The sequence below is a fragment of the Pituophis catenifer genome, unplaced genomic scaffold (assembly GCF_029215685.1).
Source record: "Pituophis catenifer annectens isolate HBS135680 unplaced genomic scaffold, rPitCat1.0.hap2 SCAF_3, whole genome shotgun sequence".
In the NCBI taxonomy this organism is placed as follows: domain Eukaryota; kingdom Metazoa; phylum Chordata; class Lepidosauria; order Squamata; family Colubridae; genus Pituophis; species Pituophis catenifer.
Window position 1 is genome coordinate 192,111,981 of NW_027256883.1, and position 26,227 is coordinate 192,138,207.

The following is a 26,227-nucleotide window of genomic DNA, read 5'->3' on the forward strand; positions in this document are numbered from 1 at the left end:
TGAATGTTCCCACTCAGAACCACTAGTTAATTATTTTTAAAAATACAATTTAATCTTTTAATTTAAAAATTAATTTTAATTAGTTTTTAATTAGCCAGACTCTTGCAAGGGTGCAAAATTTTGTGAGATTTTAGAGCTTGAAAAAAGATTTTATTTATATTTTGGTACTGTACCACAAACTACTTGTAAAAAATTTAAAATCATAGACTGATACCATTATATATTTAAGATAGCATAGATGGGATTACCTCTCATTCTCACGACAAGAACCTTGAAAGCTACTGGAGTCATGAAGAATACCCTAATGCTGGAAACAATTGAGGGCAAAAGAAGAAGGGGACAGCAGAGAACGAGGTGGCTGGATGGAGTCACTGAAGCAGTAGGTGTGAGCTTAAATGGACTCGAGGGGATGGTAGAGGACAGGAAGGCCTGGAGGAACATTGTCCATGGGGTCGCGATAGGTCGGACACGACTTCGCCGCTAACAACAAGAAGTATAAAGCTAAGAACAACAAGAAGTATAAACCTTTTTAACTGATATATTTTACTGCCGACTCATGTTCAGTTTGTTGTGGTCTGTTGCTATTTACTTGTAAGAATTATTCTGTCCACTGTATTTTTGTTTTCGGATTTTTTGTGTGTGAAAGAATTCGATGAATGCATAAGAAATATATTTTAAGCTTCAAAATTGATTATCCCTTTTCCTCTTTTAAATTGCTTAGTGGCCTATTTAAAATAACATTCTCCAATAAATATATCTGAATCAGTTCTGGTAAATGATTGTTTAGAACCCACATTATTTTAGCAAAAGGCAATAGTTACCCTCTATGTAACTCTCTGCTACTCAGCCTGTTTGGATTACAGAGGGTGTAACTAATAAGATCAGTGATTAGAAACAGGCTGCATTTAGGATTACAGGGCAAGACCGTTATTTTTTTTAAAACAAAAATACTGAACCAATCAAATTACTAGTGTGTCATCTAGTTATAGAAAACCTACTGCCCAATCATTCATATATGAAGTAAGTCCTAGTGAAATCAGTGGGATTGATTGATATTGATTGATTGATTGATTGATTGATTGATTGATTGATCTATCTCACCAGCTTCTTCAAACTCTTGGTCATTCTGGGCCTTCTGATGTGCAGCAGACTGCGAGAAAGTTGCCTATAACATGCAAGCCATTATTTTGGGGCTGAAATCTTAAGATTTGGAATTTTGGAGTAAAACTCTTAAACTATTTTGGCAAAGAAATATAGTATATAGGATATTTGATATCCAAAACTTAATCAGAAGCTACTCAAATGTTGAATCTGGCCTCTTTTTCTCTAAAAAGCAAGACTGAGCCTATTCCATATTTTTATTCTAGCAGTAGCTACTTTGGCAGTGGTTTGCTCTCCAAGCTTGTTTCAATTTAGTTTCTGAACGTTTTTGTTGCAATATTTTTAGGATCAGACTCAATAAAGATAATAGAAGTTAGAGATTTAAATATATCTCTCTTTAATCATAATAGGCATTCTATATTCGCTGAATATTCAAGATAGAAGCAAGGAAAATGGGGAGGATGGCTCCTTTTATATACAAGGGGTGGAGCCAGGAATGGGAGTGGTAAATTATGAATACATTAAAGTCCAAAGAATAAGTTAACCCCTGATGTTCCATATATACATTATTTACACATTAGAGAATAAGGCATTTACATCTGACAAATCCCCCTCTAAATGCCGGTTCGTTATACAACACCAGTTACATTCAGATTCAGGACAATATAATACATATAATTTAGAAGTTAAATATTTGTGTTGTTTAGAAGGTAAGGGTTTTGTTAATATGTCAGCTAATTGTTCAGAAGTATCACAATGTATTGCTTTGATGAATCCGTCTTGAGATAGTTGTCTCACGTGCTTAAATTTTATATCAATATGCCTGGACCTTTGTCCAATTGCATCGGATCTAGATATTTCAATGGCCGCTTTATTGTCTTCATGCATAATAAATGGTAAAGTAGGTTCCTTCCAAACATCTGTGATCAAATCATTGAACCATACAAGGTTATTTGCAGCTTTAGACAAGCAAACATATTCCGCTTCTGTGGTAGAAGTGGCTACCAGTTCTTGTTTACCAGTATACCAGTAAACTGGACAATCGTTCAATAGAAAAACATAACCAGAGGTACTCTTTCTGCATGATGTATCACCAGCCCAATCTGCATCAGCATAACAAGTAATTTTTGGTTCTTTGTCATTATTGGGTTCCAATATTAAACAAAAATCTAATGTACTTTTTAGATATCTTAAAATTCTTTTGACAGCTTCCCAATGATACAAGGTTGGTTTGCTAACATATCTTGACAATAAATTGAGAGGTAATGCAATATCTGGCCTAGTCCAATTAGATATATAAAGGAGTGAACCTATAACTGATCTGTAAAATGTGTTGTCTTTAAACTCAGGGGAAGATTCATCATTGTTTCTAAGAAAATCAGTTTGCATAGGTGTGTCACATGTTTTGGCATTATTTAAGTTACATTTGTTTAGGAGTTCAATGATTTTATCTTTCTGAGTAAGTTTGAATCCCCCTTTTGTTTTGTTAATTTGTACACCAAGGTATTTATTCACTCTACCTAGTGATTTCAATGAGAAGTGTTCGTTTAACTTATTTACAAAGATTTCCCTGCTCTCTTTATGCTTTCCAATATATAAAATATCATCCACATAAATTAATACAAATTCAATATGATCATTACTCTTTTTTACAAAGAAACAGTTATCAGCAGTGGTGGCGTTGAAATCCATGGTCTTTAGTACTTTTACCAAACAATCGTACCATCTTTTGCCAGATTGCTTCAATCCGTACAGACTCTTATTTAATAACCAAATTTCGTTCTTATTAGTGTATTGACTGTGTGGTGCTCTTACATATATTTCCTTATCTAATTTCGCATGTAAGTATGCAGTCTGTATGTCATATTGAAACACGTCTAGATTGAGTGCAGATGCTACTACAAGAGCTGTTTTGACACTCTCTGTTCTCACTGTGGGTGAATATGTGTCAGTATAGTCTTCTGGATATTTTTGTGCATAACCTTGTGCAACTAGTCTGGCCTTGTATAAGGTATTACCTCCTTCTAAATTCTTAATTTTATAAATCCACCTGGTACCTATAATTGTTTTATCCTTAGGTGCGATCGCAGGTGTGAATACATTTAATCCTTGTAAACTTTTCATTTCTTTTTCCATAGCTAGTTCCCATTTTTCTCTTTCTTCACGGGGAAGTTTCAATACTTCCTCATATGTATTAGGTGTTATTTGTTCTCCATCCATATGCATAATATAATCTTTGTATTTATTTGGTATTTGGTTTCTATTATTTCTAATATTTCTTTCAGGTTTGCTATGGTTGTCATGCAAATATCTGGCTTCCTTTTTTGTTAATGTGTCTGTCTTTATTTTATGCTGACTATTTGTCCAAGTTTTGGTTTTGTTCTTACTTTTGTTAATATTTTGATTTTCTGTTGTTCCTTCCTCGTAAGATATATTATCTTTGCTTTTATTAGGAAAAATTTCATTAAGGTGCAACTTAGACCAATTGGCCTGCTCATGAAACACAGCTGTTCTGGATACTATAAATTTGTTATTATTATCGATGAATCTGTACCCTTTGGTTCCAGTTTCGTATCCCATGAATCTTAATCTCCTGGATACGTTTTCTCCCTTTCTCCTTAATTGTTTAGGTATGTGCACGTCTGCAGTAACTCCAAATATGTGCATGTGTGCTAATTTAGGTTTTCTATTGTACATCACTTCATATGGTGTCTTATTCACAATACTGGACCATGTTCTATTTTGAGTGTAATTTGAATAATGTAAGGCTTCTGACCAAAATTGTTTGCCTAAACCAGCATCCTCTAATGTGCATCTTATCATGGTTTGTAGTGTGGAGTTCTTTCTCTCTGCAATCCCATTTTGAAATGCAGAAAATGGATTGGACGTGAAATGTAGCATCCCTCTATCCTTTAACCATTGGGAGAATTCTTTAGACATGAATTCACATCCCCTATCTGTCATAATTTGTTTTATTCTGATATTATGTTGTGTTTCTATGCGTTTGTAGAATTCCTTAAATTTCTGAAAGGTTTCATTCTTGTGCTTTAATGTGTAAACAAAACCATAGCGACTGTAATCATCCACTATTGTTAGGAAGTAACGTTTTCTATAGGTAATTGATGGAGTTAATGGACCAACTAAGTCCATATGTACCAAATCAAAAATATTGTTAGTTGATCTGTTAGATTTTTTTGGTCTGGGACTGGTTTTTAGTTTGGTGGATTTACATACTGAGCATTCTAAATAATTTTCACAATTTTTTATTTTTACACCTTCTGCGTGTTCAGTCATTTTTTGTACTACAGGAAAGCTTGCATGTCCTAACTTCCTATGTAAGATGTGAGCACACTCATCATGAATTGGTTTACCTATTTTTGGTTTCTTCTCATTGTGTGTATTTTTGTTATCATGAGTTATTTTACATTCATCATTGTCACTGTTACTGACATTTTCATCATCTGCTTCAATACAATCTTTCATATTTGAATCAATGTTATGTAACCATCTTTCTTTGGTTATCAGATAGGGTAGACCCCCTTTTATCATCACAGTGCCTACATTTGTTTTGTTCTTTTCTATAGTTGCTTTCCCCTTTGAGAAAACTATATTGATGTCAGATTCTCTGCTTAGTTTTATAGCACTTAATATGTTGTGAGGTATTTCTGGGATTAATAATACCCCCTCTATTTTCCCTAAACCAGGCAAGGTCACATTTCCTCTGCCTAATACTTGAACCTTTTCTTGATTAGCTACCTTTATCACAAACTTATCTTCTGTAAATGAAGATAATATACTTTTGTTGTTAGTGGTGTGATTTGTTGCACCAGAATCAATAAGCCAATTATTGTTCTCATCTTGTTGTGTTTTGGTGCTGTCTTGTTTATTTAGCCCATTTAGTGACCCAGATTTTCTCTCTTTTGAATTTTCTCTACCCCCTCTACTTTCTCTGTAGTTTGGTGGACTTCTATATTTGTGTCTATCTGTGGAAGATTGTCTGTAATTGTATTTGCTCCTATATTCTGGCCTATGTCTCTCCCTTGGGACTTTGGGACAGTCTCTTCTACTGTGTTCCCTGGATCCACAATTGTGGCATCTAAAGGCCTCATTATATTTATCTTGAAAGACTACTTTCCTAAAAGATTTGTGTTCTGTTTGGTTACTGGAACGATTTTTTCTTGAATTGTCTTCTGCTATCAATTTGTTAGATAGACTTTCTATTGATAAATATCCCAAATTAATGGTATCTAAGTGTGACATAAAGCTATCCCATGATGGATCAAGTGAATTGATAATAACACTTTTCATAGTTTGATCTGAAATCACTTCCCCCCTCAATTGCAGCTCAGCTCTTATTTTGTTTAGATTTATCAAATGTTCACTTATAGAAACCCCTGGTTTCACTCTAGAAGAAAAGAAATCCTTAGACATTCTTGTGGTTGTGGCTACACTATCGCTGTGAAATAGATTAAACATGCATTGAATTATTTCTGATACAGTTAGGTTTGGTTTGATGCTATGATACATTGCAGGAGACACGCTAGAAATTATTATGAAAAATGCTCTATGATGTAAACAGTCTATTTTTAAAGTCCAAGGTCTTCTTGGAGGACTAGTTATAAAGAATAGTAAATTTTCTTTCATAAAAATAACCTGAAGCTGTTGGTACCACTCTTGTAAATTAATGCCATCAACTCTAAGTTTTGGGAAGTCACTGGGTAAGTTCCCCACATTATTTTGTCCATTACTTACAACCTGAGGCAGTCCGTGGTCTCTCAAGTGCAGGAAATTACAGAACGGCATTGGGATGCTTGTAACGAGTCTGCGCGGTTCTCTGGCCAGTTCAAGTCTTTCGGGGCCGTCTACGTAGTTTTGCACATGCGCGTTGCTCATTTCTTCTTTGGCGCCGTTGTGGAAGGTTCTCTCCATTTCAGCTCTCTCGATCCGCTCCTCTTCAGATGAGTCGGTCTCTGGCTCGGTTTTTGGGGCTTTGGTGATGGCGACGGTTCTTCTCTTTCTCTTGTGTGCGCTGGCACTCGATTCTGTCTGCGGTGTAGGACGGAATCGGCATGGCTCTCTGGGCTCGGGTGTCGTCGTTTTCGAAGTCAGGATGGGAGCGTGCAGGTCTTGAGTTGTCGGTTTGATTTCTTGCTTCTTCGTTGATGTCTTTGAGATTTTCAATCTTGGCCCAAAAGCAGCAAAAAGCGTTTTCATTGCTGACTTTACTCGAGACTTTGTTAAATCGTCTTCACTTTCTGATTTTGGTTCATCTGAAGAGTTTGAGACTTCTTTTTCACTTTCTTCGTCTGATAGCGTTTTTCGCGCCAGAAATTTTGAACTGAGCGTTTTGATTGGCTCTGCTTCACTCTCTTTTGAAGTTCGTTGAAACCAAGATGGCTGCCGTTCAAAATTTCGCGCGAGGTCACATCTTTTCTTTTTTACAACTATTTTCTCAGTAGTCATTTCACTCACAGTTTTTTGATCTTTGGGTTTTTCTTTAATGACGTTTTTCTCTCTCGCTGCTCCGCTGTTCCTCAGCATCTCCTGGAGGTCCGCGATGAGGCTTTCATCATTCTTTTGGCTTTTTAGTATCTTTAATATCTCTGACCTGAGTTCGTTATTTTCTATCTCAATTTCTTCCTGGTCGTTGTTTTCACTCATCAGTTCTTCTTCTTCAGTGGTGTATTCTTCGGATTCTCTCGAAATCGCATTAGTGGATTCGTTGATCATCTCTTGATCAGTTTCTATTTCTTTGCTGTAGGCCCTGGTGTTGGGCCTATCTTTCTTGGACATTTTTAATTACTTATTGAGTCAATTAACCATCCTCTGCTACCAGCTTGTTGCAATATTTTTAGGATCAGACTCAATAAAGATAATAGAAGTTAGAGATTTAAATATATCTCTCTTTAATCATAATAGGCATTCTATATTCGCTGAATATTCAAGATAGAAGCAAGGAAAATGGGGAGGATGGCTCCTTTTATATACAAGGGGTGGAGCCAGGAATGGGAGTGGTAAATTATGAATACATTAAAGTCCAAAGAATAAGTTAACCCCTGATGTTCCATATATACATTATTTACACATTAGAGAATAAGGCATTTACATCTGACAGTTTTGTTACCAGACTAGGTAACATTATCAGCAGAATTTTCTTGTCCTATTCATCTTTAGCTAAAAGATGATAGCTAACTGTAGCTAACTTTAGCTAAAATATGTAACTGATGTTACCTAGTCTCGTAACAAAATGTTCAGAAACTAAATTGAAACAAGCTTGGAGACCAAACCACTGCCAAAATCTAAAACCCAAGCTATAAGTATTTTCTATTATTTCAAAGTAGCTACTTTGCCCTTTATGAAGAGGCTTAAACGAAAAGTGTGTAGAGGAGTGTATATGTGAGGTTTGGTTGTTTAACATTTATTTTGCTAAGTTAGTTAAAAATGTTCCCTAATGTTATTAAGTAGAATACTGTAGTTCCATTTGTACTTTGTATATTAATATGTGGTTGCTAAGAATCAACAGTGCCCTGATAGCACATAATTAATCAATACTAATAAACTATGATTTACTGAATTAATTTCAATTATCAGAGATCATGTAGCACATTAAGCTACAACCCATGATTTACCAAGGTTAATTCATATAATATGCTAACTAGAACTAAACAAACCACATTATGGTTTATTGTAATCTGTGAACCAAGCTGTAGTTTTATCAAACTAGCAGCTTTAGCATTTTGTAATGATGGAAAAATAATTAGGGAGTTAGAAGGTTCTTTTTGCTGGAGCCATTCAGAGGGATTTTGGGGAGAAGTAGAATTTTCTGTGAATTTTCTGAATTGAAGGCAAACTTGGGTTAGGCTTTCTCCATGACTGTACCCTCCCATGATTAAAATATGTGGTACTCAACCGGAAATTCCTAAAAATCACAGAAACAGAGTTGGAAGGGACTATTTATGCCATCAAGTTCAACTCAGTGTAAGGATTTTAAGAGAGATGGCTTTGAGTTTCTACAGCCAAAGAACAGAGCATCACCTCCCTGGAAATAGTTTCTACTGCCAAACTGCTCTCTCTGTTAGGAAGTTTTTTTGATATCTAATAAAAATTTGCGTAAATATATTATTCTGGGTTCCTCCTTTCTTCTATGCAACATCCTTTAAAGAATTTGAAGAATGCTATCATTTTTACCTTAGTCTGTGCTTCACAAAACCAGACATACCCAGGTTCTTCAGTTTCTCTTCATAGGTCTCAGTTGCCCATCCTGAACCTTTTCCTATGAGCCACGGTGGCGTAGTGGTTAGAGTGCAGTACTGCAGGCTACTTCTGCTGACTGCAATTTGGCAGATCGAATCTCACCAGGCTCAAGGTTGACTCAGCCTTCCATCTTTCCGAGGTGGATAAAATGAGGACCCATATTGTTGGGGGAAATATGCTGATTCTGTAAACCACTTAGAGAGGACTGTAAAAGCACTGTGAAGCAGTATATAAGTCTAAGTGCTATTGCTATTTGTCTGAAACCTTAAAATGGGACACCCAGGATTGGACACAATAATTGAAGTGGCATCTGACCAAAGCAGAATCAAGCAAACCAATTTATTTCCCATGTTTTGGAAATTATACTTCTTATGATACAGCCTAAAAATTCATATGTTATTTTTTTGCAGCCACATCTCTCTGCTGGCTCATATTCAGTTTGTAATCAACTACTATTCCAAGAATTTTTTTTTTTTTTTTTGCAAAGACTCTTACCAAGCCAAGCATTCCTCATCGCATATCTCAGCATTTGATTTGTGTTTCTTAAATAAAGAATCTGAGACTTGTATCAGTTAAATTTCCTTTTGTTATTTTCAGCCCATTCTTCTGACTACAGTACCAAGATATTTTTTTGTTCTTCTAGAGCAGGAGTGTCAAACTCAAGGCCCGGAGGCTGGATCCAGCCCACGGGATGCTTAGATCTGGCCTGTGGAGCTGCCCTGGAAACAGTGAAGGATTGGCCCGCGGTTCCTCTGCCAGTGAAAATGGAGCCCTCCCGAGCTCCATTTTCTCTGGCAGAAGGTTGCAGGAGGCCATCACAGCCAAAAATGTAGCTCGTGAGGGCTGCGGGTGGCCCTCCAGAGCTCTTTTTTCATTGGCAGAAGATTGCAGGAGGCCATCGCAGCAGAAAAGGTAGCTCAGGAGTCTGTTTTCTCTGGCAGAACGCTCAGGCCACCACAGGTGCCCCCAACATGAGTGACATCGAGCTGGCCATGCCCACCCTGGCCACACCCACCCTGGACCCCCGAGGTCGAACACAACCCTGATGTGACCCTCAATGAAATCTAGTTTGACACCCCTGTTCTAGAGTGTTGCCTATAAAACGGAAATATTATGCTATTTGCAAATCTGATATTTGCAAATTCTCTCCACCTCTTCATCCAATCATTAATAGAAGACTGAGGGCTGATCATTGTGGCATATCATTGATGTTTTTTTGCAATTTGATGAGAAATCATAGATGGCCCTCTTAGTCAGTTATAATATATCTCTTTAATTGTCATGCCATCAAGCCCACACTTAGTTAATTTGCTAATCAGCATTCCTTGAGCTACTTTGATAAATGTTTTGCCAAAGTAAAGATACCTTACTTGGCAGGATTTGTTCTTGAAAAATTGCTAACCTGGTAATTAGTGTACTATTTTCAAGATGCTTACAGATCTTTATGATTTTCCCTTGAATTATCCCAGATATTTATCATTCTGTAGGTTGTCTGAATATTGATATCAAAATGGTTTATAATTTGGCCCCTCTTTCTTAAGATATGGACAATATTTGCTGTCCTTCAGTAATCAAGTACTTCTTCAGGATTTCTCAAGGGTAATACAGCCAGACCACCAACTAATTTCTTCAGTATCTTAAGGTACAATTCATACGATCACATAAGATTTTGTTAGAAAAGACCGACCAAAAGTAGTAGTTGAGAAATTTTTTCTCTTTTGTTACCTGTTAATATTTTGCTGCTTTCATTGTTCTTTCATTTTGAACATATCTATCCTTTTTGTTACTCTTGGTATATTTGGTTAACCTCAGCTTATTCTGAGTTTGGATGCTCAGTACCATCTCAACGTTCCTGGGTTACCTAGTTGTACTTTTCTTTTGTGACCTCTTCCCATTTCCTTCATCTGTCCTTCTTCCAGGTTTTTCATAGTTCTTCATTTTTCAATACTGCTTTTAACATCTCTTTCTTAAGAGAGCCCATCTTGATCTACTTTTTATATTAACTTCTCCTGCTCTGGGAACGTACCCATCATTACTCTGAATTTGTGTTTTTTTACTATGTTCTGTTTTACTTTGCTTAAGAACTATAACATTATAAGGTCACTTCACCCAATATTTTTGGTGCAGTACTTTTTACTTTAGTCGCTAAATCTTCCCTGTTGATTACTATTACGTCAAAGACAACTGATTCACTTGCATCTTTCACCAACTCAGGAGATAGCACAAAAAATCTAGAATATTTCATTGTGATGTGGTCTATACAGAGGTGGGTTTCAGCAGGTTCTGACCCGTTCTGGAGAACCGGTAGTGGAAATTTTGAGTAGTTCGGAGAACCAGTAGTAAAAATTCTGACTGGCCCCGCCCCCATCTATTCTCTGCCTCCCAAGTCCCAGCTGATCGGGAGGAAATGGGGATTTTGCAGTAACCTTCCCCTGCCACGCCCACCAAGCCATGCCCATCAAGCCATGCCACGCCCGCCTCTCAAGTCCCAGCTGATCGGGAGGAAATGGGGATTTTGCAGTAACCTTCCCCTGCCACGCCCACCAAGCCATGCCCATCAAGCCATGCCACGCCCACCAAGCCACACCCACAGAACCGGTAGTAAAAAAAATTGAAACCCACCACTGGGTCTATTAGTGTTGTAAAGTTCATTCCTGCCCTATCTACCGGCTCTCACTGTTTTTATCAGCACATGTGCAAGTCCTCCCTTTTAGAAATGTGTATAATGTTACAACACACATAGAAAAGAGGCAGGGCTTGTGTCATGATATTATGATGCTACTATGATGCTACATCACTGACTTCCCCTTAACCCTGAATAGATGCTTTTGGTTCATTCATTAGTATCTTTGAGCGGAGATCAATTTTTAACATACAGTATAAATTCTTTCTGTTTTCTTTCTGTACCTTTTTAACAAGTTGTACCCTTCTGTATATAAACACAAGATTATATGTATGTATGTATTATATATACATTACTTTTCTTGGAAAATAACATAGGCCAACCTTTAATAATGGTATCACAATATATTTACTAATCTCACAAAGTTTTGTAGTATCTAAAGAAATAATGTTTGGGAAAACACAAAGTTAGGGGCTTTGGAGTTTAATTTCCAGTTCCGTTGTTGACTCTGTGTGACCTGGGAACAGGTTATTTCTAGGCAGTATTCTAAAGCCAAAGGCTAATTATTTTGTACTTGCATATAAATTATGTAGCTTAATGAATCTAAATGAAACTAGATAGCAGAGTGCATCTGAATTCAATTAACTACAAACATAATTGTTCGCAAAGGGATATACTCATATCTACCACTTTACATTTTATGTAACTGTTCATTGTTAATTTTCACAGCAACTTAAATCATGAAGGTTCATATTTTGAGTCACTTTACTCCATTGCAGTGTTTACTGTAATTGTGTTAGGTTCTGCTAATGCAACTTTCTCTATTCTGGTGCCTCGCATATATGTTGGACATTTGTCCCCATAATTCCCAGTAAAGTTGGGGAAAATTGTAATACCAGATCTATCAGTTTTAAATTTTTAAAACTGAATTTTTTTTAAACCAAGCTCAAGGTTGACTCAGCCTTCCATCCTTTCTAAGGTAGGTAAAATGAGGACCCAGTTTGTGGGGGCAATAAGCTGACTTTTTATAAATATACAACAGTATGAAGGCTATTGCTTAATGCATTGTAAGCCGCCCTGAGTCTCCGGAGAAGGGCGGCATATAAATCAAATTTAAAAAAAAAAAATTAGAATCTGATTTCAGGGCACTTATAGACAGTTGTGCTCTCAACACACATGACAGCATGCCTGATTAAGTACCAATCAAAAAACATAATTGGAGATAGACTCTGGGGGCATTTTAATACTCCTTTCTTGAATTACATTGCTACTTAGTGACTTTAATTACATTATATGCCTGTAGATTCAGTGGATGCAGATAGAACTGTAATCCATTTGGAGTTTTGTACAATTATAGGCTGCAAGTGATGAATGCATTGGAGATTATTTTTATGTAGGGTAAGTTGTTGATTATGTTAAATTCTTCTTTGAAAACTTGGAAGCATTGCCATTACCTTCAAAATCTATATTTCTGAACATAAGCAGGAGCTTTTGTGAAGGGGAAGGGCAGCAGAGTGAGGAAGGGTGGGATTAAGAGCCGCTTTCCATCCTGCAATCCAAAATTCAGTTCTCCTCTTTTCTTGTAAACAGACACTTGACCAGTCATAAGCATGAGATGCAAGAACAGACAAAGAAGTTAACTTTGTTTTCCACTAAATGAAAATGTCTTAATGGCGGGCTTTCACAAGTTCTGACATAATTAACATTATCACAGTTTAGGGAGTTGCCATTTACCAAGCCAGACCATCGATCCTTCTAGTTCAATATTAGCTTTGCTGGCAGAGTGTCTCCAAGGCTGGTTTCCTGACTGCATCTATTGAGGCAGGAATATTAAACCTGCTTTCATGGCAAACGCAGTGGTGGGCTGCCCCAGGTTTGGTCCAGTTCTATAAAACCGATAGTAAACCCGGTGGGAGGCTCCGCCCTCCCGCCATGATGTCATCATGGGTGATCTGTGCATGCGCAGAAGTGCATGCGCGCAAGCGAATTGAGCTCCTGTTGCAAACCGGTAGTAAAAGTAAATAGAACCCACCCCTGGGCAAACTGTCGTACTGTGTCCATTACAGATGAAGCCACATGCTACAGAAAAAACAACAACTTCTCCTGTTACATATATTAGAAAGCAGAGGCTTCCTTCTATAGGTTAGGTGAGCCACTCTCATATTCTGCATCCCTTAAGTCAGTGACTTTAACCTCAGTAACTTGCTCTCCCCCTCGTCATTCCCTATGGTCATTGCCATACCATCTGTTACCTTTCGACTGTTGAATGCTGTATCTTTATCTCAGAGCCTAGGTAGTCATCTGCAGCTTAGGTAGCTGAACAAAGGCCCACAAGGGTAAATCAAAAGGTGAGCTGGTTCAGGCCCTACTTGGAACCTTCCATATGCTTTTAATCCATTAGCAGCAGTAGGATCCTTTTGAAGTTGCTCTCCTCCCGTTCCCACTTCCCAGCTGTCAGCTCCCAAGTTCTGCTCCCTTGCACTGCTGGGGAGTACTCTTCTAAAAGCACAGTCATGCTTTTGCCTTAATGTTGCAGCCCCAGGGGATCTAGAGTGACGACAGGTCTAACAAATGGTGCAATCTGCTCTGTACAGCTGTAAAACAGAACATTAGATGGGATGGGATATGGCGGGAGGGGAGGGGGAATACATATTTTCCTGTACTGCTCGAATTGGGTGTCTCTGTATGACTGCAGAGAAGACTTGTGAAACCAACAATGCAAAAATAAAGAGATCCACCAAAAATGCATTAATTTTGCGATGGGGCAGAATTGCTGCAGGAGTCTAGTTAAGAAATAGAGAGTTCCTTCATCTGAAGCTACTCATGTACGCTTGTGTTGAACTTTGGATCTCTTTTAAAAAACACAAAATACCTCTTCGAACATGCAGAGTGATGCTTTTCATTGTGGTTGAGTAGGTAGTTAATAGAATATGCAGTAAATTTTTTTGAGATTTGAGAGTCTGGAGAGACTAAGATTCTCAGACTAACGGTAATATATATAGCTCTCCTTCCTTTTCATCATAAATTTATCTCAGCAGTATAAAGAGAATAAAACTGGATAAGTAAGAAATGATTAATTTGTCTCTCATACTAGAAAAGGCCAATGCAATTTCAGTGTGAAGTATAATGCTGCAAGATGAGAGGAAAAACCATCACATTTGTCCCCATCATATGATATGACCAACGTCTTGTTCTCTGTCTGCTATGCCATATTGGTCCTTTATTCTGCAGAGAGAGACCTGAGTGGGATGCAGCTAACACCTTAATTACTTTAGCAGTATGCTGTTGTCTGTAGAGATTTTGTTCTGTATAATTTGGTCTTCGCATGAGTGACTTCCTTGATGTTCAGTTATGTGGATGGTAAAAGGGAGGAATGCATACTGATTTTCTACAACTGTATAAGCATCTTCAGTGCTCAAACCTGAGTTGATTTTTTTTTTCAAATGACTTTGTTGGAAACATGTTGTTCTCAGTAATTCCTTTGTTTCTTATTTAATATCAGAGGTGCTAATCAGATTTCTGAGGAACTATGCATCCTTTAGAACAGGGGTGTCAAACTCGCGTTGTCACGTTGTCGTCACGTGATGTATCGTGACTTTTTTCCCCTTTGCTAAAATGGGTGTGGGCGTAGCTAGCACGTGACGCATCCGGCCTGTGGGCCATGAGTTTGACAGTCCTGCTTTAGAACTACAGTATCAGAGTTTTAAAAAACTTGAATAATCAGCAAAACCTGAGATATTTGAAAAACTCAAGCAGTAAATATCAATATGTATTTTTTAGGATCTAAGAGCCAGTTTGGTCTAGTGGTTAAAGCATCAGACTAGAAAATTGGAAGTGTGAGTTCTAGTTCCGCCTTAGGCACAAAGCCATCTGAATGACCTTGGGCCAGCCACTTTCACTCAGTCCTAGGAAAGAGGCAATGGCAAGCCACTTCTGAAAAAAAAAAACCTTGCTAAGAAAACTGCAGGGAGTTGTTCAGGCACTCTCTGAGAATTAGACACAATTCAATGGAAGAAAAAAAACCTTTAAAATCTGCTTGTCCTCCTTGTAAGAAAATTATGAATGTTATGATAAGGAGGCATAATTTGTTAAGATATGGGGGAAGTTGATGGATTATATTTAAAGAACCCTTCTCTTTCTCTAATACTGACTGCAATTAGAGTAGCTTGGATAGTAACTAGGCAACAATAGATGAATAGACTAATTCAGTAATTAAAATGACTGTCAAATGTAGATTCATAAAGGGTAAAAAGCTTGACTACTGGTGATTACATTGCCATGGCTTCCTTGTACCTTTCTTGATAAAATTGTAAAAGTGGTTTCCAATGTTACTTCCTGGGAGATTTTGTAACTTATTGGTATGTCCTTTAAGGAAGTTCAACAACTTCTGTACCTGCTTTGGCTATTTTCCGATTAGCCAGGAATACTTTGATGTTACTAAATATTTCAGCAGCGTCTCCAAATTTGCAAAACATAATTACTTACAGTGTTAGCTAGCATGGGAATTTGTTCAGATCCATCTCTGAAAATGCTGCATGTTGTGTATTTGCTAATTATTGGAGAAAAATGTGATGAAAGCCAACCAAGTAACATTAGAAATGGTGTCTAATTGGCTTGACATTGAATATCCTGATCACAGAAAGATTTTTTTAAGGGAGAGTCTAGTACAATATTTCTCAACCTTGGAAACTTTAAGATGAGTGGACTTCAAGTCCAGAATTCCCCAGCAAGTAGTAAAGTCCACCCATCCTAAAGTTGTCAGGGTTGAGAAACACTGGTCCATTTGTTTAAACCAAATTCTACAAAAAATGAAGCCTGCTTAAATCTTATTCATTTCAGTAATAAATTGACTGGGCATGTTAACCTGGATTTTTCCCATTTAACGGTGTCCTCTCTTTAAATCTTCCATAAGAGCAATGCTGTTAAGAGCTTTCCTGTTTAAAACCATGTAGTAACTTGCAGTCTTCTCTAGATAAAATCATATGCATTGGAAAGTAATGGTAATACTAGAATTCGTGCCTTGCTCCTTGTGGCATTTAAGCAATACATAAATGTAATCATCTGATGGCAAAATTCAGGATGTACAGGAAAATATTTAATCAACTATAGTTGTAATCTCCGAGGAAAGTCAGTGCTTGATTTTTAATTCAGCATTTTCCCTTTGACGAAAACTTTTTTTTCGTGAATGTTGTTTATGTAGAATTTATATGAAGGCTGGGTTTAAGTAATCAGCTTTAATATTTGTATTCCTAGGGAAAAAAGTGGAGTCATTAGCAAGCGTGCATAATTAATGAATAAATTATCTGGGTTCCCCCCCCCTTTGCTTTCCTCCAGGTATAAGGAAATGCTAGATCTAGTGACACCACCCAGCTTGACTGTAAATAAAGAATATCCTGACATTCTGAAGCTTAACCTTTCGAACACTTATGCTACGGTTCCAGATGACATAGAAGGTAAGTTGACAATTCTGCTTCAACTTCAGATGCCTAACTGTGAGTCCGTAGATAGAGTTGTAAAAAGCAAAATGAACAAGCATATGGCCTAGGTTTGTATCAATCTTTTTCTTTGAAATGGGAAGAAAACCAGATTTACCATTTCTGTGGATTTTTCCTAGTTGTGGTTCTTTTCTGGATGAAGAACGTATATAGAAGATGCTCTACTTTTTGATTGCATGGAAGATCATCATTATTCTAAGTCCAGCTCCTACTCACCCCAAAAGCATTTCAGCTTTTCTAATTTATAGACCATTGGGTAAGAAACTCTAGATAAAGCAGAGATATAGCTGGTCAGAATTGATGGTACTAGCTTGAGATCAAAGAGGAGTTCAAGTTTGTCTTTTGTTTGCTTGTTGATTTTAGGATAGTTAAAGGACAAAGTAGAAAATATCTGAGGAAAGATTTTTATTTAAATGTACAAATAATGAGATTTAATATGCCTGCTATGAGTAATTGAAAGCCTCTCGTAGTATTGCTTTGCATTTCTAATGTCAACATTAGCTCAAAGGTTATTTTAGTTATTATCTGACGTTAGAAAAGTAGCAGATTTTAAAAATGCATTTGGCCTTGGGCTTTGTATGCTCCAGCAGTCTCTAAAAAGAATGGTACTTTAAGTTCCAGTCTTCTCTGCTTTAAATATTGTCCGTAATTTTTATTTGGGGAAGCTTCAGAGGATGCCTTAAACATTATTCCAAGTTTCTCCAGTTTCAGTTCTCTTGCTGAAGGTTTCTGCATTTAGCGTTTGAGTATACATAATCAACTTCGACTGTTAAACATTTGCAGGTAAATTCATAAATACAGTTAATTTGCTTCAGCATATCCCACTCATGTGAATATTCTAAAATGTTGAATGTGTTTGGATTTCAGTTCTTCCATCACGTTCATAGAAACCCATTAGGAAATGAAATCTTATACAATATCACTGGTTTTGGTTGTGCATAATTTAGAGGCGATATGGACAGAGGAAAGGATGGTACAGTGGTCTTTTGAATCATTCCTGCCTATTGCAAGATGTGCTGATGCTGCTCTTACAAATGTGGCTTTTTGAAAGATCAGGAATCCAAAGCTGACAGTGTTATAATTACTTTTCATTCTCTTTCTTTCACACTCACAGACACACACATGCATACACGCAATCTTCCTTCCAAACTGCGGTCTGAAGTTTCATGCTTGGCAGGTATTAAGACGCATTCTTTTGGCATTTGAGGTCAGGCAATGGAAATTTATCTGCCTTACTTACCCGAGTTCCCATTTTCTCTCTTCACTTGGACAGTATGAAAAAATAATGGGGGTAGGAAAAGAAGATGGAATGTTAAATCTGTTTTTTAAATTATTGGCAAATGATGTGGCTGGACTAGTTTTTGCTAGTACAGTTCTAGCTATTGTTTGCTGGAATTAAAAGTCCAGCTATCTGCCTATTGAAAGGGAGATGACAGAAGCCCTAGCTTATTAAGTAGAATGATTAACTCTTGGCATGCAATTATGTCTAATCCTGCAATCATAATATATTTGACAGAAACCCTGGATTACAATCTTACTTGTAGGTTTGAAAATATGAATAATTTTGAGCAGACATTGTCTTGTAAATTGCTGTCATGACTTCTACAACAATATGTCCTGTCCTTTCCCAAAAAAGAAAGTCCAAAGCTATTTTACCTGATGAGACTACAATTGTACCCTTATTCAATTTCCATAATTGTGCACCACTCAGCCATTAATTGGAAATCCTGGATCATAGATCGATGTACTTTTAATACTGGCAACATGGCATGGGTTGCTGCTTTGCATGAGTAAATCTCACTGGATCAAATGAGAAGTAAATATTTCCAGATGAACTAGTCATCTAGCTTCCAGATTGATTTTTCAATCTATTTCAATCCCTTGGATTTATAAATGCAATAGAAGTTAGAGTTACCTTGTTACGGCATCAAAAAGAAAGGTGGCTTAGAGAAAAAATATTTGTACCATCAGTGAGATAATATTGAAATGAAAAAACAGTAAGCTAAAATTAGCACCTATTGCAAGTGGCTTTTTTAAAAAAATTAGTAGGTTTAAAATAATATTTGGAAATCTGAAATTCCAAAGAACTTTTCAATTATTTTTATTTTGTTTCCTTTTTTTAAAAAAAGGAAACATCAATATGTTCAAAATTAGCTAGTGAGAGAATACAAACTTTCATCCCAGTACTTATAAATCAGGTATTTGTTGGCAGAGAGGGAAAGGTAATTTAGAGCAAAAAGGAACCTTAAAAAACTGTTGGATTGAAGGAAAGAGATTGGTTATAGTTAAAACAGAGATCCAGAAACAAATCGTAAATGGTGGAATAATTAAAAAGAAATATCTGGAGAAAGTAGAAAACCATCCATGTTAATGAGATTCTTTATATCAGCGTTAAATATGTCAAAATGCTAATTTACCATATTAAGCACATTCTTATTAATTTAATATTCACAAAACAAAGGGAGCTTGTAAATGGAAGGCTACTGAAAATGGAATATCCATTATCAGTTAGTTAGTTAATTAGCATTTTGAAGAAAGTAAACAGTCCAATTTAAAAATCCAGTTGAGAACATGACTGTACTGTAGTGGAGTTACAAGTTACCTAGGAATCCAGTTCTCTTTATGTTTCGCTTTTGTTTGCTGCTTTAGCAAAACAATCACCAGTTTATTTCAACTATCCTCTGCCTTCAAAAGAAAGGTAGTAAGACATGAGAAAAGTGAAGCAAAGCCATGTAATAATCTGAGAGAATTATTTTTACATTGCAAGACATATAATTGATCAATGAGGGATTTTTCAAGAATGAATATCCACAATCAGACTGGCAAATGGAAATTATACATTGTGCTTTGCCAGTGAAAATAGTCTTGAGATTTAGATTGCTAGTTGACCTTGCAAAAAGAAAAGAAAAGAAAAGAAAACCAGGAATCATCATCATATCCTTAATCAAAAGCAGAATTTTTGTATTTTTTTAGATACAGATTTACAGTTATTTGAATTATTTGCAAAGAAAGTTGTTGATAGAGAAGTGAGATGGCCGAGAATATTAAAGCCTTACCTCCAACGATTTAAAAGCCTAAATAGTTTTCTTATTGTTTTGTGCCATATTAGAAATTTGTAGCAACACATTTTCAACACATCTTCACTCATGAGGACTTGGGAAACACAAGAGAGGAGAGGGGAAGGCAGCTTATCCCCCCCCCCCCACTATTTTTAATGTTTGGGATTATCCTGAGAGTGGTTGAAACACAGTGTGTTTAACTATTGTGAATACATATTGAAGCTGTTCCCAACAACTTACAGCTTTCTGAGAGACCCATCTTGCTTTATGACATATATAAAACTTACAGAAAGATGACAACAATCTGTGCCTGAGCTGGAAATTAGATCATTCCAGCTAGATTTTGGCAATTAATTTGGCTGCTGACAATTTAAGAAAAGAGCCTTCATATGTAATACTACAAGAGTGAATTCTTCTATGGTACTCAGAAAATGAATGTAGGTTTATGCATGACGAATCTTCTTTGTATGTATCAATACAAAGTACATTGTGGGTAAGGCAAAGGGTCACTTGATACTGTCTTGACCATATGTTGGTACAATATGAGTGCTTTGTCCATGGTGGCCATAATGTCTCTTCAAATTAGAACTGAAAAATTGAATTTGAACTAGCTAATGTTTGAAATAAAATGTTCCGACCTAGGCTTCCTGAGAAAGTATAAAGCACAATCTTAGTCCTGGCAAAACCTCTTTTATTTATACGGCTGTGAATTATTGTCATTCACAGTCCGCAAAGCTTCACAAACTGTCTTTCAGGGGAATGTTTATAAACACCCACCTTATCTCCCTTGGAATGCTGCCAGAGAACTAATTGCCAAACGCAGGGCAAGGCCAAACTTGGCACAGAGTCAAACAGAACTTTTCAAAGCTTGAACCAATCAGATGAACTAATTGCTTCCTGCAAAAGCTCACATCCTGTTCGCTCCTCTTTTATGTGGAATGGGAAGGGCTAATCATCTCCAAGCTTTACTCCCAGGTCGCCCCTGTTTTCTTAATTGTTGTTCTCTTCTGGCAACTCTGCGCATGCACACACTGGGAACAGGCTCCCGCTGTTCTTCTGCCTCTCTGATGTCAGGCTCCGGAGACTCCGGAGGCAGCACATAACTTTCAGATGGCCTTGGCCCCCTCTCTGTCTCCAATGCAGAGCCCTCGTCCGAGCTTTCCTCAGCCCCCAGGACTGGCCCAAGTTCCTCCCCAACCTCCTCACTGTCTGACTCCGCTGTCAGCTTCACTGGCCGCCGGCAGGCCACAACATAAAACTGTAAACAAATGACTAATGGCCTATTGTCCATTTTATCTTATCCATTTTAATATATCCAAATTGTTCGGTTTCCTGTATGGTTAAGATAGAAATGCCAAAAAAAAGATGTTGAATAATTTCTTAAGAATTGTTCAGTGTATTTGCTGATGGCTCTGAATTTTGGCCTGCTAGACTCTTGTAGACTGTAGATGGATATTTTCAAGCCCTTGTGAGATAAGTAAATTCCAATGTTTTGAGAACTCTTTGAGAATGCTGATGACTTTGTTTCTTCGTTTTACTAAAGACTTATCAAAGTGACTTAAATGTTTGCCATTAATATGTCCCCTTCAAAGAACAGCGCACTTATCCATTGTCTTTGATTTAAATACTGACACTTTCTTTAGCTGGGTCCAGATATATTATATTAACATAACCCATAACCTTTCGAACAATTATGAATGTGATTATTATTCTTGTACTGCAATTATTCAAAGATCTTGGCAAGCAATGAACAGATTATTATTTCATTGGCATTAATACAGTTGATGGCGTTAACTGTGCGAATTTTGTTTTACAGGCAACCAGAAATCTGCACCTCGACATTCTTTTCATCTTTACACTACCAAGTAAGAGAGCTATATTGAATGATTGCTGTCAGAATAAAACATTTGTTTTTAGGGATTGACAGCCAGTTATAGAAATATTCCATTGTGATCTGAAGTACATTTTCTTAACACATTTCCTCTGATTTCTCTGAGATTAATTCTGAGTAGAAATGATAAATTGATGCTAATCAGTATGAGCATAGATAAATACACGCGTACACACACAGAGAGAGATATTGTGAAAGCAAATTATTATTTTGGTAATGTCTACATATCACATCAAATATTATCAGACAAGAAGCATTTTGTCTTTATTGACAGGCTGTCTTCCTTTATCTGCTGATTGTTCAATATGTTGGGCTAAAAATCCCCAGAATTTTTAATCTCATTATAGTTTGATTATGTATGCTGGAAATTAGGGGGAATTGAAGTCTGGCATATGTAATAGGCATTAAGTTGTAGAAGAGTATGTAAGTACAAAATATAATATCGTCTATCATGGGTTTAAACCAATTCAGATTATTTAGCAAATTTATTCTATTATTGAATTAAATGTACCCAAGTTTCATTTCAAGGTTTCATAGATTAGTCACACAAATGTTGTTGCTCCTAATCATTTTTATGAGAGGGGTTGGTCCAAACTTTCTTAAAGGATGCAGTAGTATTATCACTACTGATTTGGACATCTGCGTTTACAAACCTAAGTCAGTGTTAAGCTTTGAGCATTTAGTGACTGACCAAATCTATGCTCTTTGAAAGAAACTGATTTTTCTGAATCCATTTTGGTCAAGGATCAGAGCTGGTTGTGGCAGAGTTGACTGCTCTGCAAGAGAAGTAAAGGAATGTTATCTTGCTGATTTTCTTTGACCTCTCAGTAGCTTTGATATAATTGAACCAGCTGTCTTTTTTGGATAGGTCATGACACAATTGCTCTGTAGGAGTTCCATTCTGTAATTGGATGTTTTTAGAAGGCAACTCCATGTGCTTTGACTTTAGCATACATCAGTTTCATCTTCTGTTTAAAATTGATCAGGAATTGCTGCATGAAATCATTAAGAGTATGAAGGGCATTACTCACCTGTGGTAATGACTATTATACCAAAGCACTGTGGGACAGAATCAAAATATTGCTTATACTTGGTGGTAATCCTATAACCATCACTATTATATGGCCTTTATGGCACAGTGCCTTTTGGACAGTTTTGATTGATGTTCCAATCACAATACTTTCTAAAATTTGAAATCTGAATTACTTCAATGGATTGTAATAGGGCTGCCTCTGAGATTGGCCCAAAACTACAGTGCAAAATATGGATCTGACAATTTCAGGGTTGTAATAGAATTACTGGTATAATACCAAACATAAAATGTTTACCCAGAGGAAAGGTGACTATGAATTTAAAATAACACCCTTTCCCAAACAGAAAATTAGATTAAAGGGGGGAAAAAACCTCTTAACTCTCCATTGCTATTTTTACAGAGAATATAAATGCTTCCATTTTACAGATAAATTATTTGAGGGAGGAAAAGCTACTTTTCCTTTCCAATAAATGCCTTAATTATTCATGTCATCTCATAGTCATTGCCGAAACTGATCAACTGATGTAAATAGTTTTCTTTCTTTCTTGATTAGACATTATCCTCATATAGTAACAGTTCCATCCTTTGCAACAATGGCTACTTATGGGCAGACTCAGTACAGTGCAGGCATCCAGCAAACTGCTGCTTATACTGCATATCCACCCCCTGGGCAACCATATGGAATTCCTTCCTATTGTAAGTAGTGCACTGGTTAATAAGAAAAACTCGGCTTTCTTAATTGTTTGCTTTTCAATTTGATTTACAATTATCTATTGTTGAACTGCATCAAGTCTGTAAGTCTAACTGCATCAATGTCTCTTAAATTGGAAAACCAAAAGTTTACTGCAGTATGCTATTGAGAAAGCTATCTCAGAAGAGTATCTGAACAGTTTAATTCAGGATTTTTCATACAATGTTCTCAGAACAATTAGTTGACTGATATAAAATTGGTAATAAAACAAAACTTGTGATTGTTGTAATTTATGCATGCTAATTTATATATTGGAGTTATTTGATTTTTCCCTTCGTTTCTTATGGCTCTCCATCAAATCCTCATTTGATGGACCTAGAATTTCAGACAACCCAGTTTGAAAAATCCTGCTTTAGTTGATGCAAGATTCAGCAGCTAAACTGCTCACCAATTCATGACACCAGGATCATATTTTATCTGTCTTAAAATATTATTTATGCAATATTGTTGCCAATACTAGTACCAATCCAGTAGAAAATTGGGAACAGCTCTGATGCCCCACCCAAAGCTCTATTATATTTTACATCTGCCTATTTCCCTTATGGCAAATTTGCAGAGTATGGGTACCTGCTTAGCGCCTCTGCCTAAGTTTGCCTTCAGAAGTTGTGGGTGCTTAATCACTGGAGATTTTTAAGAAAAGACTGGACAGCCACTCAACTGAAATGGTATAGGGTCTCCTGCTTGAGCCTCCAAAGTCCTTTCCAGCTCTAGTCTGATTGATAGATCGATTGATATTTTAAGCAATTCCAAATTGCCCATGATTCTTTTTATTAAACAGTCATCAAGTAAGTAATATTTTCAAGTTGGAAAGATCTTCTTATTTGTTAGTTTTCGAAGAACTTCTGGTTCATGGCATGCAAACTTCTCGAGAATGTAAAGAGCACGATATGTGACTTAAAGTAAAATAACTGGCCCAAAGGTTGGACTGTGCAAATAAATACATTGATCCACTCAATTTCCTATGTATATGCAAGTAACTGTGCATATGTTATTCTTCTTCACCAACCTAAAGTGATTGTAGGCTTATACCGACCAAATGAATCACACAGCATAAGTCAGCATGTTCATATTATCGACTGTTCCAAGACCTAGACCATAAAAAGTTTCCTGATACTGAATCTAAATTTAAATTGCCAGCCCAGTTCAGTTTCAGTTTATTTTGGCATGACAGGTTTTGTGGTAAATTATAGGTAGCAATATCAGATTCCAGAAATTCAAAATGGATTACTACATGTTCTAACCCATTGCATTGCTTCTTAATTAATAATATTAGACACACATTTAGGTTTTTTTAGTCATCCTTTAAAGATTTTGTAATTTTTCACAGCAGTTGCCCGTAATCAGTTCTTCCACATTCTAGGTCAGTATTCATATATACATAGTTTAAAAGAATAGAAATAAGGTATTACAATTGAACAGTCCTAAGAGAAAGTTAATTATTAAATGTATTTTATGACCCATGAGACATTGTATTCTTTTTATAATCAAGCATGAAATAAAATGTAATATTTGGCCATGATAGAGGTTCAGACATAGAATATTTTGTAATCTGCCGAGGCTTTTTTATTGGAAGCATTTTCAGATTTAATCCCTTATACTTGAAATTCTGTACTCCCTTCTAATGGAGCTTACATATGAGTAGACATATACTCTACAGTAGTTTCCAAAATTGTGGAAACCTTTTGGGAAAAGTGTATTGTAACACCCCTTTTTTTGGAGTAGACTATAAAATTATATATTAATGGAAAGATAATTTAATCAAGAATGTAATGCAATAACTTTTATGAAGGATTTGCTATTAGAATAGCAGTTATAGTATAAAAAAGAAAAGTGAAACACGTAGAAAAAATGAGATATACAAAAATTATCACCATAGAAAAAATGTATACAGAGATTATCACGTCAGTTAATACTTAGTTAGGTAACCTTTAGCATGAATTATGGCCTTACAACATCTTCCCATGGAGTGAACCATGTCTTCTAGTTCTGCAGCTGTTATAATGTGAAACCAAGATTGAATGATTGCTTCTATTAACTGGGTTTTATTTCTGGGTCGCTTCTGACTAACAAGTTTCTTTAGTCGGCTCCATAGATTTTCATTTGGGCTATTCCCAGGCCATTCCAGCAGTAGAATATAATTATCTTGAAACTCCAAAAAAAAAGTGGTGTTATTAGCCATCAAACCTCAAAAATACACTTTTCCCAAAAGGTTTCCACAATTTTGGCCACTACTGTATAGGAACTCTTCATGTTTCATCATATATCCTGGATTATGATTTTTGAAACATAATAAATTGACACTGACTTTTAAAACATTCATAAATTTAAAAATTTAAATGAGTTCCTGATCGACTAAATAAGTAAGAGAATTTCAAATCAGTTCATAAACATCTCTCTATAGTAGAAAGACAGGCCTTATGATTCTAATTTTAATCGTGATGGCTTGAGAAATTTTTTTCCTGGAATCATACTTATATACTATATATGTAAGGTTATATTAGCTGGATAAAAGCCAAGAAAAACACTGAACAGTTGTTATTAACAGCAGGTGAAGACTAGTCCTTTGGTGACTAACTGGTCCATTATTTTTCAAACATTTATTTATTCATCTATTTATTTATTGCCACCATCCCAAAGGACATATGCCAATCCACAAAGATATGTGGTTAGGGGGCATCTGTCAAGTGTCCGTGGTTCTTACAGTACCTAGTTGCATCTTCTGAACAATAACCTCTCCTCTTTTCCCCCCTCCCTCTTCATTACACCCACCATGGAATTCTGTACATTCTGAAAAATCCCACCTGGCAGAAAACCAAGAACAATGAAGTACTATTGTTTTTTTGGCTCATAAGTAAAACTATCCCAAGTTCCTAGACAAAACGGAGAACTATGTGGAAATTAATTTGGTGCCAAGTTATTTCTTTGTCTGAAACAGGCTTCCAGAAAGCATCTGTCACTGAAGATTAATTGTGGCCAAGCTATAATGTGTTGAGTGTTCTGCATGCAAGTTGCCGATTGCA

At 36.4% G+C, this 26,227-nt stretch overlaps 1 protein-coding gene across 3 annotated transcripts in view; it reads left to right on the plus strand.

Moving 5' to 3' along the window:
- Positions 1-26,227, plus strand: part of EYA2 (EYA transcriptional coactivator and phosphatase 2) — a 127,746-nt gene that overhangs the window by 46,239 nt on the left and 55,280 nt on the right. For all 3 annotated transcript variants that reach the window (XM_070940032.1, XM_070940034.1, XM_070940031.1), the window contains exons 2-4: positions 16,313-16,431; positions 21,349-21,397; positions 23,010-23,152. In XM_070940032.1, the coding sequence (XP_070796133.1) occupies positions 16,323-16,431; positions 21,349-21,397; positions 23,010-23,152 (301 nt within the window). In that variant the 5' untranslated portion in view covers positions 16,313-16,322. The remainder of the gene's footprint in view (positions 1-16,312; positions 16,432-21,348; positions 21,398-23,009; positions 23,153-26,227) is intronic.